The following is a 14,190-nucleotide window of genomic DNA, read 5'->3' on the forward strand; positions in this document are numbered from 1 at the left end:
AAAAAAAAAAAATCTGTTCAAGATCTCAGGAATTGAAGCGGCAACACAGAGAAGAGTACCAAAGGAATAGAACTTTGACAGTATGCCAAATTGCTACAACTGGAAGAGGCCAACCCTAAAGGCAAGGTATACTGTTTTATGGTTACTAGTATTATGAGTTACAGGAGTTCAGACCAGTTATATTCCAAATATCTACTTATAAATCTCATGGAAGGCAGAACACATCTTCTCTCTTAGAAACAATGGTATTAATATCAGGTCCTTCAGAAATTTACCTACGGAAACTTTCTCACCCATAATAATAGATGAACTATGGCCCTAACTGTCACTAAGCCAAGTTTGGAGTTTTACAGAAAAAAGCTACACAAAGCAGGAGAGAAGACAAAAGGGCATATTCTCAGCTAAATTTTGAAATGGGCAAAATCTGTCTTTGGTATCTTTCCACATTTATTTGTTTACTCTCTTCCCAATCTTCAGTATGCCCTCTTTCCAGGTCCCCAGGTAGCCAATGTCCCAATCTGCCCTCAACTGTATTAGAACAATTCTATCCAAACCTTTTCTACCCCACAGTTTTCCATGTTCCAAAATTAAATACCTTCTCTCATCACAATTTTAAAAAATGACCCTACAGTCATTATACTGAGAGCTATAGTTCTCTCAGTGCTGCCGATCAGACTCTTAAGACAAAGAATCTGATTCAACTAACTCATGCTAATATGTGAGTGACTAAGCTACTTATACCACCAGAATCATTGGCACTTTTAAATAAAGATGCTGAAAGCTCAAAAAATTGTTAAACAGGATAAGAAGCTGAAGAGGAAATAAAATAATGCAATGCAAAGGGAGGATATCTTGATTCACCTGAATGGCTATGGACGCAAGCCAGTTTTAGCTGGGAATCTCTTACCAAGGTTAAAATCTCGAATCATTTCTCCATCTAAATTTTTATTTTTCTCCAGCTTATAAAATTGATGAGTTTCTTAAATGGTTCCCACTTCAGAGGACCTAGAGGTAATGCCTAGAGGTAGTCATTTCTAAGTCTGCTGATTTTATAGTGAGTACCACCTATATTTATAATGGATAGTGTTTTATTTGTAGTTATCTCACCAACTCCTAAAAAACTGATTTGATTGCCTTCTTGGTGAGCATGACACTGAAAAAGTGGGAAATGCCCCTTTAACATACCAAAAAGAGATTACCTGTTCTCTAAACCTTTTCTTCTCTCCTTTTACCCTAACTCATTATCCTCCCATCCTTAATTATTCTGTATTCCACTGAAATTAAGTTAGTTATGTTACTGCCTTCCTTTTATAGATCACAAAATTTTTTAAATTTTTAAGTAAAAGGAGTATCCACAAATATGTCTAGCTCTTAGAAAACCAAAACATCCTTGAGCCCACTTAGCCACACTAACTCTACAGGTTAGGTGTAATACTTTAACCTAACAGTAATTTAATAACTAATATAAATGCCCCGTAAACCCAAAAACAGGGATAAGTAGAAAGAAAATATGCTTTGCATCCTTACATGTAAAGGGTCTCTCATAACTCAGTGAGTAACCTTGAAGGAAGCCATTAAATTCTTATAATACTTCAAAAGTAAAGAGAATAAATTCTGAACCATTAGAAAACCTCTTCCAAAATATAAATCTAGTTGTAATAATATAATGAATAACGTATAAGTTCTTTAGTCAAATATAACTTATCCAATACCCTGGAAATGACATTGCAATATTTTGTACTAATTTTAGATCTCTATAACTTCTTTGAGGACAAGGGTATCATATTTAGCCTTGCTTCTCCCACAGCTATGTATCTCAAAGGGAAAAGAATGAATGAATGGCTATAACTTCACTCAAGGATTTCGATTAAGCATGTAGGGCTACAACAATACTTCTAGAACATTGCTAAACATAACCGCCTCACAAAGCACAAGGCTCTGTGTAACAGACGAACAAAAAATCTAATGCGAGCCCTAGGGATACTTTCGATCTAAGGGAAATTTTTTCAAGGAAAAAAAATAGGAAAATTTATATTAAAATATTTAAATTTTTATAAAACGAACACATATATATGAAATAATGTGGATTCACAGAAGTATTCAAGTAATTACTAAGAGATACTAGAAGAGTAAAAGACAAAGCCTCCCTTGAATACAAAATAATGAATGAAGAAGGAAAGTGATGTGGTGAAGTAACAGGGTGATGGGGATGGAAGGAAGGATGGTGGCATAAGTGAAAATTTTAAAGTAAGGGTAAGTCATCTAGGGTTGTAATTTATATTTTTTAAAAAAGTAAAAACCAAGTAGTATGGACTAGGTGAAAGGACTTGATATATTAAACTTCCTATTAAAAAATTTCTCCAACAAAGATGTATGCTTAGTTATGGATGATCTTAGTGTAAGAGTTTAGCTGCAAAGGAAGACTGTCTGCTTAACAAAACATATCCTCTATGCCACACTGCTGCACAATGTATCAAGTGAAATGGCTGAACAAAAGATGAGGGAAATAAGCTACACTTAAATTCTCTTTACTAGAGTTTGCAAATTACACTACTTTGACATATGAAGAAAAATCACACAAAATTTGCATTTCGATTTTGAAAGTGAAGGTATTTTTGTGTGGTGGAACCAAGTCTGAAAAACATCATTGCAGTTCAAATGTCCTTCCACTTTAGAGGGTAATTTTCTAAACTTTTGTCAAAAACTTTGATGTATGTACTAGGTATAGTATACATTAGGCTCAGAACTCAGAAAGCTCTAATCAACATAAACCAAAAACCTCTCACATTTTTTTCAAGCTAAAAATGATGTTTGAGATTAAATAACAGGAACAATAAAAAACCAAAAGGACAAAGAAAAATTCAAATGAAGAGTGAAGTACTTACCAATTTGGCCAGCCCTGACTTTAAAAGGAACATCCAATTCACTCTTCAGAAGAAAGAAAAAAGATTAAAGAACATCTTAAATTATTAAGCCCCCACCCAAATCACCTTTCTATCATAATTTAAATACACAATCATCTCTAAGGAAAAACAAAATAAATTTTCTATATTTGAGTAACTCATAAAGGATATGTTTCTCAGCTGAAAAAAAGTTTTTATTAACTTACACTTGACTTTAAAGAAAGAATTCATAAGAGAAGCAAAATTATAAATGAGAACAACAGAAAAAGAGTTTGTAGTTAAAGAAAGTAATTGGGTAAACTGGTTAGTTGTTTTAATAAACCAAACCAAGCAAGATGGAAATTCTATGAATTTTTAAAGTAACAGATGGACACTGCTTATGTGAAATACTAAAAGGAAGGAAAAGGAAGATTTTTTTCACTTAAATAAGTTGAAGACAATAACTGAACAACAACCTTCTTCAAGTAAAATATTCAGTAAATAAATAAACAAATCTTAAAAGGCAGATTCCCAACATATTATCTACCATATTAGCATTTACTTTAGATAAGTTACTAACAGGTACCAATCAATAACGATGAACTTTCACTTATCTAGATTCCAAATCACTAGAAAGTTCAAATAACTTTTTTATTCACAGAGTACTAAACAATAACTGATATTCACAATGTTCGCTTGAGTCTTTAAAATAATTAAAAATTCAACCAGTCAGAATAGCCTTTCTGTTAGGTGTACCTTACATGCTAATACTATGGAAATCTGGCAACTTAAATACGTACTTTAGGTAAGAATTAACCAATCAATTAAAATTCAACTAAAAAATAAATAAATAATTAACTAAAATAATCAATTTACCCACTCATCTGATTACTCAACTATTCTAAGTGAACAGAAACTGAACAAAACACTAACAGATTTTGACAATAAACCTTTTTTTAGACCCAAACAAAAAATCCTCACTGGTAATGAGAGAGCAGCTCTACCCTCCAGGGGTTGGGCAGGGGAAGGGGACAAATAAATTCAAGGGTCTTCATATCATACAGGATACCAATGGAAAACTATACACTTCTAAAAGTGTGGTCTCACACTCATTTTAATCCTCCTGAAATAATTTTTCACACAAAATAAATGTAAAGAACCCATATCAAAGTAAAACCTCACCAAGCTGGATTAACTGGGGAAAGGAGGCTAGTTTGAATTAATGGAGAATATAAATTACAAAATAATTTATTAGATTTAATCATAACCAAAATTCAAATTAGGCTAACAGAATGCAATCTGTCATCTAAGTATATTAGATACCTATACCCTGCAACCACAATTCTATTTAGACTTATTATCTTCTAAAATATTTTCATAAGTAGAGTAAAAATAGACTTTATTCCAATCTCTAGCAATGGAACCTTAAGTTCTAAAATTTTGGATAAAATTTTTTTAATTATAGCATCCTATATAAAGGGAGAGAAAGAAAATTTAAATATTTTGAGAGTCCACTACTTGCCAGGCTCTACTTTTTATTTTATTCAAGCCATAAAGGTACACAAATATTATACTGTTTTGTATTATTAACTTCATTCTAAAGATGGTTAAACTGATGCTCAAAGAAATTGAGAAACTTCCCAGAAGTCACACAGCTGGTCAAAGCCAGAGCTATCACTCAAACCTAGGTCGGCCAGAGTACAAGGTCCATGACCTTTCCACTATGCCAGTAACAAAATAAACTGTTACTTCTTGAGTTCTACTCCTAGATCTTCAGCATCCAAAATTGGCTTCCATGAGACCAGTCATGGGAGAACTCTGTGTATAAGGCTCTCCTTAATTACACAGTTCATCATGTAGAAATTCAACCAGAGGTCAAAGCTAGGACTATAAAGCATAATGTAGTTTAATTATAAATCTGACCTATTGATTAAAGAATAAACTCATTCTTAAGACATTTCATAAACTCAAATTAAGTCCAAGAGGCTAAAAACAAAGGGGGGTAGGAGTCTTGGAAGATGGGGAGAGTTTTGTTTTTAGCTCAATAGCAAATGACCCAAATTACTGTCTAGAGCTAGATTCCAAAAAAATCTATTTTACGTCTTAACATTACCATAGTATTATAAGGCTGGACTGCCAATATATTTCTAAAAAATACAATTATTTATTAGATACATTGTTAAAATAAAGTCCTTATTTACCTGAAAAATATTTAAAGATAATTCTGAAGAAAACTATTTCATTAAGACAAATGTCTACTACAAAGCTATACAGTCAAATATGTAAAAGGGAAAAACATTATTTTCAAAGAGATACTATTTCTATCATTAGTAAAAAAATTTTTTTCCTAAATCTTCAATCTCAGATTTTCCTAGAGCAAACAGTTAAAAAAGTAATCCTTCTCTGAGCGACTCAATCACTTCATCTGGCACCTGGTACCAGATACCTAGTAACCAGGGTTTCTAGGAGCTTACTGAATTAACTGAGTAGTCAACATAGTTAAAAAAAAAAAAAAAACTTACCAGAGCATTTTCTTTTATTTGTAGATTATCTAAAGCCACATTACCTTTAAAAAATAAAAGACAAAAATATGAAGTTAATACACCAAATAGTTACCCTGTCTTAATGCAAAACCAAACACTATGATACTATGCTAAATGCTAAGAAGTCAGCAAAGCAAACTTCAAGAACTTAAGGAGCTACTGGCACAAAAGAGCTGCTACTTACTGTAAATATTTTAGGCTAGCCCAATGCAAAACAAATTACAAAATAGTTAATCAGGCTAACATTTAATGAGAAAGAAGTTGAAACACACAATTGTAAAGCAATTATACTCTAATAAAGATGTTAAAAAAAAAGAAAGAAGTTGAAGACTTCAGACTAAAGAACTTTAGAACCAAAGAAAGTATCCATCATTTTTAACGATTAAGCCAAAATCTCAAAAGAAGGAAGTAAAGAGCTGACTATTATAACAGATCAATTATCCTGTAACCCAGGATTCTTTCCTTAATCATGGTGTCAGTGAAATTTTTCTACAAGACCACAGTGTTAATCTTTTAAAATTTCAAACATCCTACTTTCCCAGTAATTACTGTTTATGATTCTAATATTCTTTCATTAGTCCAACTTTTTAAAAGTCTATTCAGATATTAAGTTATAAAAAACTAAAGCAACAATGACAGGATTACATGACTCAAATTTTAAACACTGCACTTATATGTTGATACACAATATGTAAGTATTCTTGCTTACATAAAAACTTAAGCAAAAGAAAAAAGTTTTCATTTCACTTAAATTCTCTAAAGATTACTAAAACTAAAGTTTCAACACTAAATACAAGTATAAATTATGCAGTTATGCATTTTCTTAATCACTCATGACACATTTATTATTTAAAAAATACTATGCTTCCTATGCACAGATAACAACTACAAGACTAGATACTAAAATAATCACAGTTGTTATTGCCATATAATAAAGTTCATTTCCTTTGCATAAGTATATTGTAAATTTCCTAAGATAAACTTAAAAACTTCAAAAGGAAAGTAAGAGGTAAGACGCCTCACAAATGGGAAGAAAATACTACAGCATAATAATAGGAAGAAAGCATCTACAATATACTGCAGAGAAATTAAAACCTGAAGTAGACAGTAACTTCAGAGTCGAAGAGATAGATTAAAAAGTTATTTTGGAGATAGCCACATCCACCACAGGGCAGACAGAACAACCAAAAAGAACTACAATCCTTCAGCCTGTGGAACAAAAACCACATTCACAGAAAGACAGACAAAATGAAAAGACAGAGGACTGTGTACCAGATGAAGGAACAAGAAAAAAACCCAGAAAAACAACTAAATGAAGTGGAGATAGGCAACCTTCCAGGAAAAAAATTCAGAATAATGATAGCAAAGACGATCCAGAATCTCAGAAAAAGAATGGAGGCAAAGATCGAGAAGATGCAAGAAATGTTTAACAAAGACCTAGAAGAATTAAAGAACAAACACCTAGAAGAATTAAAGAACAAGCAAACAGAGATAAACAATACAATAACTGAAATGAAAAATACACTAGAAGGAATCAACAGCAGAATAACTGACACAGAAGAACAGATAAGTGACCTAGAAGACAGAATGGTGGAATTCACTGTACAGAAGAGAATAAAGAAAAAGAATGAAAAGAAATGATGACGGCCTAAGAGACCTCTGGGACAACATTAAACCCAGCAACATTCACATTATAGGGGTCCCAGATGGAGAAAAGAGAGAGAAAGGACCCGAGAAAATATGTAAAAAGATTATAGTCGAAAACTTCCCTAACATAGGAAAGGAAATAGCAACCCAAGTCCAGGAAGCACAGAGAGTCCCAGGCAGGATAAACCCAAGGAGAAACATGCTGACACCCATATTAATCACACCAAAAAAATTAAAGACAAAGAAAAATTATCAAAAGCAACAAGGGAAAAATGACAAATAACTTACAAGGGAACTCCCATAAGGTTAACAGCTGATTTCTCAGCAGAAACTCTACAAGCCAGAAGGGAGTGGCATGATATGCTTAAAGTGATGAAAGGGAAGAACCTACCACCCAGATTACTCTACCCAGCAAGGATCTCATTCAGATTCGACAGAGAAATCAAAAGCTTTACAAACAAGCAAAAGCTAAGAGAATTCAGCACCACCAAACCAGCTCTACAACAAATGCTAAAGGAACTTCTCTAAGTGGGAAACCCAAGAGAAGAAAAGGACCTACAAAAACAAACCCAAAACAATTAAGAAAATGGCAACAGGAACATACATATCGATAATTACTTTAAATGTGAATAGGTTAAATGCTCCAACCAAAAGACACAGGCTGCCTGAATGGATACAAAAACAAGACCCATATATATGCTGTCTACAAGAGACCCACTTCAGACCTACAGACACATAAAGACTGAAAGTGAGGGGACAGAAAAAGATTTTCCATGCCAGTGGAAATCAAAAGAAAGCTGGAGTACCAATACTCATATCAGATAAAACAGACTTTAAAATAAAGAATGTTACAAGAGACAAGGAAGGACACTACATAATGATCAAGGGATCAATCCAAGAAGAAGATATAACAATTATAAATATATATGCACCCAACATAGGAGCACTTCAATACATAAGGCAACTGCTAACAGCTATAAAAGAGGAAGTCGACAGTAACAAAGTAATAGTGGGGGACTTTAACACCTCACTTACACCAATGGACAGATCACCCAGACAGAAAAGTAATCAGGACACATGAGCCTTAAATGACACAACAGACCAGATAGACTTAACTGATATTTATAGGACATTTCATCCAAAAACAGCAGATTACACTTTCTTCTCAAGTGAACAAGGAACATTCTCCCGGATAAATCAAATCTTGGGTCACAAATCAAGCCTCAGTAAATTTAAGAAAACTGAAATAATATCAAAGATCTTTTCCAACCACAACGCTATGAGATTAAAAGTCAAGTACAGTGGGAAAAAAACGTAAAAAACACAAACACATGGAGGCTAAACAATACATTACTAAATAACCATGAGATCACTGAAGAAATCAAAGAGGAAATCAAAAAACATCTAGAGACAAATGACAATGAAAACACGACAATCCAAAACCTATGGGATGCAGCAAAAGAAGTTCTAAGAGGGAAGTTTATAGCAATACAATCCTACCTCAAGAAACAAGAAAAATCTCAAATAAACAATCCAATCTTACACCTAAAGGAACTAGAGAAAGAAGAATAATAAAAACCCAAAATTAGCAGAAGGAAAGAAATCATAAAGATCAGAGCAGAAATAAATGAAATAGAAACAAAGAAAACAATAACAAAGATCAATAAAACGAAAAGCTGGTTCTTTGAGTAGATAAACAAAACTGATAAAACTTTTGCCAGACTCATCAAGAAAAAGAGGGAGAGGACTCAAATCAATAAAATTAGAAATGAAAAAGGAGAAGTTACAACAAACACCGCAGAAATACAGTGTCATAAGAGACTACTACAAGCAACTCTATGCCAATAAAATGGACAACCTGGAATAAATGGACAAATTCTTAGAAAGGTATAATCTTCCAACACTGAACCAGGAAGAAACAGAAAATATGAACAGCCCAATCACAAGTAATGAAATCGAAACTGTGATTAAAAATCTTCCAACAAACATAAGTCCAGGACCAGATGGCTTCACAGGTGAATTCTATCAAACATTTAGAGAAGAGTAACACCCATCCTTCCCAAACTCTTCCAAAAAACTGCAGAGGAAGGAACACTCCCAAACTCATTCTACGAGATCACCATCACCCTGATACCAAAACCAGACAAAGATACTACAAAAAAAGAAAACTACAGACCAATATCACTGATGAATATAGATGCAAAAATTCTCAACAAAATACTGGCAAACAGAACCCAACAACACATTAAAAGGATCATAGACCATGATCAAGTGGGATTTATCCCAGGGATGCAAGGATTCTTCAATATATGCAAATCAATCAATGTGATACACCATATTCACAAACTGAAGAATAAAAACCATATGATCATCTCAATAAATGCAGAAAAAGCTTCTGACAAAATTCAACACCCATTTATGATAAAAACTCTCTAGAAAGTGGGCACAGAGGGAACCTATCTCAACATAATAAAGGCCATATATGACAAGCCCACAGCAAACATCATTCTCAATTGTGAAAAAGTGAAAGCATTTCCTCTAAGATCAGGAAAAAGACAAGGATGTCCACTCTCGCCACTGTTATTCAACATAGTTTGGGAAGTCCTAGCCGCGGCAATCAGAGAAGAAAAAGAAACAAAAGGAATCCAAATCAGAAAAGAAGAAGTAAAACCATCACTGTTTGCAGATGACATGATACTATACATGGATAATCCTAAAGATGCCACCAGAAAACTACAAGAGCTAATTAATGAATTTGGTAAAGTTGCCGGATACAAAATTAATGCACAGAAATCTCTTGCATTCCTATACACTAACAACAAAATATCAGAAAGAGAAATTAAGGAAACAATCCTATTCACCATTGCAACAAAAGGAATAAAATACCTAGGAATAAAACTACCTAAGGAGGTAAAAGACCTATACTCAGAAAACTAAGACACTGATGAAAGAAATCAAAGATGACACAAACAGATGGAGAGACATACCATGTTCTTGGATTGGAAGAATCAATATTGTGAAAATGACTATACCATCCAAAGCAATATACAGATTCAATGCAATCCCTATCAAATTACAAATGGCATTTTCTACAGAACTAGAACAAAAAATCTTAAATTTGTATGTAGACACAAAAGACCCCGAATAGCCAAAGCAATCTTGAGGGAAAAAAACAGAGCGGGAGGACTCAGACTCCCTGACTTCATACTATACTACAAAGCTACAGTAATCAAGACAATATGGTAGTGGCACAAAAACAGAACTATAGATCAATGGAACAGGATAAAAAGCCTGAAGATAATCCCACACACCTATGTTCAACTAATCTATGACAAAGGAGGCAAGGATATACAATGGAGAAGAGACAGTCTCTTCAATAAGTGGTGCTGGGAAAACTGGACAGCTACATGTAACTGAATGAAATTAGAACACTCCCTAACACCATACACAAAACTAAACTCAAAATGGATTTGAGACCTAAATGTAAGACCAGACACTATAAAACCCTTAGAGGAAAACATAGGAAAAACACTCTTTGACATAAATCACAGCAAGATCTTTTTTGATCCACCTCCTAGAGTAATGGAAATAAAAATAAACAGATGGGACCTAATGAAACTTAAAAGCTTTTGCACAGCAAAGGAAACTATATAAACAACAGAAAAAGCAACCCTCAGAATGGGAAAAAATATTTGCAAATGAATTGACAATGGATTAATCTCCAAAATATATAAACTGCTCATGCAGCTCAATATTAAAAAAACAAACAACCCAATCAAAAAATGGGCAGAAGACCTAAATAGACATTTCTCCAAAGAAGACATACAGATGGCCAAGAGGCACATGAAAAGCTGCTCAACATCACCAATTATTAGAGAAATGCAAATCAAAACTACAATGAGGTATCACCTCACACGGTCAGAATGGCCAGCATCAAAAAGTCTACAAACAACAAATGCTGGAGAGGCTGTGGAAAAAAGGGAACCCTTTTACCCCGCTGGTGGGAATGTAAATTGATAACAGCCACTATGGAGAACAGCATGGAGGTTCCTTTAAAAACTAAAAACAGAGCTACCATATGGTCCAGCAATTCCCCTCCTGGGCATATACCAGGGAAAACCATAATTCGAAAGGATACATGCACCCCAATGTTCATTGCAGCACTATTTACAATAGCCAGGACATGGAAGCAACCTAAATGCCCATCGACAGACGAATGGATAAAGAAGATGTGGTACCTATATACAATGGAATATTACTCGGCCATAAAAAGGAACGAAACTGGGTCATTTGTTGAGACGTGGATGGATCTAGAGACTGTCATACAGAGTGAAGTAAGTCAGAAAGAGAAAAACAAGTATCGTATATTAACACATATATGTGGAATCTAGAAAATGGTACAGATGAACCGGTTTACAAGGCAGAAATAGAGACACAGATGTAGAGAACAAATGTACGGACCCCAAGGTGGTGGTGGTGGGAGGAATTGGGAGATTGGGATTGACATATATACACTAGTATGTATACTAGTATGTATAAAATAGATAACTAATAAGAACATGCTGTATAAAAAAATTAATTAAATAAATTTAAAAAAAAGAAGTAAAAATAAAAACCAATTCAACAACACCAACAACAAGTTACTCTGGAGGCAGACATGACAAGATGTCATCACTGACCAAATATAGGGATAATACAGTAGTCATGGAAAACTGATGTGTTTGAGAATTGGGAAAAAATCCTTAAAATGCATTATATGTATAAAAATTACATAAAGTGGAAAAATATTCCTGGGTTTAATTGTCAGATGGCAAATTACAAAAAATTACAATTGGGAATTCTACTCAGGCCAAAAGAATCGATCTGCACAGAAGCTAGTGCATATTTGAAGGAATCCAAACCAATTTAACATGATCTAAGACCATATGGAGACTTGTAAACTTGTTCATGAATTTTGATTGTCCTACCCATTAATTTTCAACTAGTGGGTCAAGGGTCACCAGGAGTGCTCACAAGTAACCTGCAGTAGATATGAAGTATTTTCTAATAATTATTAAGGCACTAACATAATAAGTGCCCTCATAAAAAGCACACTTTCTACTTTCTCGTTCTTTAATGAAGTAATAGATGGTATTTAACATGTGAAATACTGAAAACTACCAATATGGTTAACAGAGCTAAACAAGTATATTTAGAAAGGCAGATAAAAAACGGAAATGGCGATTATTGCTGGGAGGTAGAATTAAGGATTTTTTACTGTTCTTCAGTATTTTCTAGTTTTTACAATAAACATGTATTACTTTCATGTTAAAAACTATTACACAAATTGTAATATGAAATGGGGAACAAAACAAGGTAAATTCTAATGTCAATATGACCTCAATATGTATTATATAAATTCTTTCTATATTTACTATTTACCTTCTCTACAGACACATAAAAAAGATCTATTTATACTACTTAGAGTCCAGCAAACAAATGCACACTTCCTCTCTGAAAAATGTGAATGTTATCTAACAAACAGTAAATATAACAATGAAATAAGAATGATACAGTCTATGAGTTATTTGCACTGAAGGAGGAGCCACTAGTCCTAACACAAAGAAAAGGGGAGGAACAGCAGTGTATTTCTGATTAACACCAGGGTAAAAGTGCATTCATTCATTCAACCAGTAGATGCGTGCCTTATCTAAGTAAGGCACTGCGCTAAGAAGTACTCTTCCACTAAAATGCATGCTTTTCTGCAGATACAGAAAGCAGACTCCCTCCTAAATATCAACCATCTTATATTTAACTCAATACTAAGGAAAAAGTTAAGATTTAGCTTTCCATTTCTATTCAAGATAACATAATTCTATACACATGCAAATAACTTTAATAACTATAATCAGATCACCCTGGGCTAAGAACACAAAGAGGCCATAGGAAGTTCCTGAAAACCTAGACGAAGGGTAAATATGTCTAATCTTTTAACAATAACCAAAAAAAAAAAGGCGAGGGGAGAATGACTAATAATTGGAGATGGATGACTTAACTCTGCCAGCAAGGAAGGCACTAAAGCCAATCCCACGATCAAGTGTCCCTAATCCCATGAATTTCTAAAGAAACCAAGGTGAGAGACAAGTAGAGAAGTTCTGTGAAATGATTTCCTTCTATGATGGACTGGCAACCCTAAAGGATGACAGCAAGCAATAAGTGTAGTCTGGCTTCAGAAGACAAAATTTCTAATTTTTAACCCTGTATGATACTCATAAATAAACAGAAACATTTTGGATGAGCATACATGACTAGAGTCACATATACAGTTTCAAAGCTAATCTTGAAGGATATTTTAAGAAGTATCTTAAAAAAGTAAATCCTGGATCAAAATTTATCTAAGAATCTTTACAAACGAACCAGAAGAGGGGAATGAAAGTAAATCCATTAAATTAGCAAATAAAACCAAGGCAAGCAGAGTTGGAGCCATCTCAGAAAAGTTCAATAGAAAAATGGTTGCTAAATTACAGAAAATAACAAGGTTAGTATATTTATGAATAAGAATCAAATGGTACTGGCATAATTTGGAACAAGCCCACCTCAGTCCAAGAATGGCCTTTAAAACACAAAATGACCTACAAAATAAACACAAGAAATATAGTGCTGATGTTAAATACCTCCAGTCAGAAATAACCTATCTGAACTTTCACAGAAGTTTCACTACACCTTTCTTATGGCACTTAACACTTAACTATTTAAATCCCCAACCTGATCATAAACTCCTTATTGATTCTCCTCATAGTAGGTACTCAATAAGTCTTGACTCAATTAATTAGAATGCATATTGTACTGAAATAGGAATGACTACAATAAGAACATAAACCTTTGTATTTTAGAAAACACTTTCAGAGCTATTACATTACTTGATCCTCACAGCCTCCTGGTGAAGGAGGCAGGACAGAGAAAGAAACTGGGGCTTGGAGAGCTTAAGTGACTGGCCTAAGAATACTATGTCAATGTAGTAAACGGTTATCCTGATGGAAGATTATGCATTTTCTGTTAACTAATTCTGGACGCTTTTCGTCGAGTGCTGCTTTCAGTTGGTCTAACTGGGAGCAGTACTTGTTGAAATTAATTGTTTG

General features: G+C 33.7%; 1 protein-coding gene across 2 annotated transcripts in view; it reads right to left on the reverse strand.

Moving 5' to 3' along the window:
- The window catches only part of VPS13C (vacuolar protein sorting 13 homolog C), a 181,591-nt gene that overhangs the window by 163,348 nt on the left and 4,053 nt on the right, over positions 1-14,190 (reverse strand). For both annotated transcript variants that reach the window (XM_081228757.1, XM_081228756.1), the window contains exons 2-3: positions 5,405-5,448; positions 2,886-2,928 (exon numbers count right to left, since the gene is read on the reverse strand). In XM_081228757.1, the coding sequence (XP_081084883.1) occupies positions 2,886-2,928; positions 5,405-5,448 (87 nt within the window). The remainder of the gene's footprint in view (positions 1-2,885; positions 2,929-5,404; positions 5,449-14,190) is intronic.

This window comes from Mesoplodon bidens (genome assembly GCF_964165515.1).
Source record: "Mesoplodon bidens genome assembly, chromosome: 3".
Classification (NCBI taxonomy): domain Eukaryota; kingdom Metazoa; phylum Chordata; class Mammalia; order Artiodactyla; family Ziphiidae; genus Mesoplodon; species Mesoplodon bidens.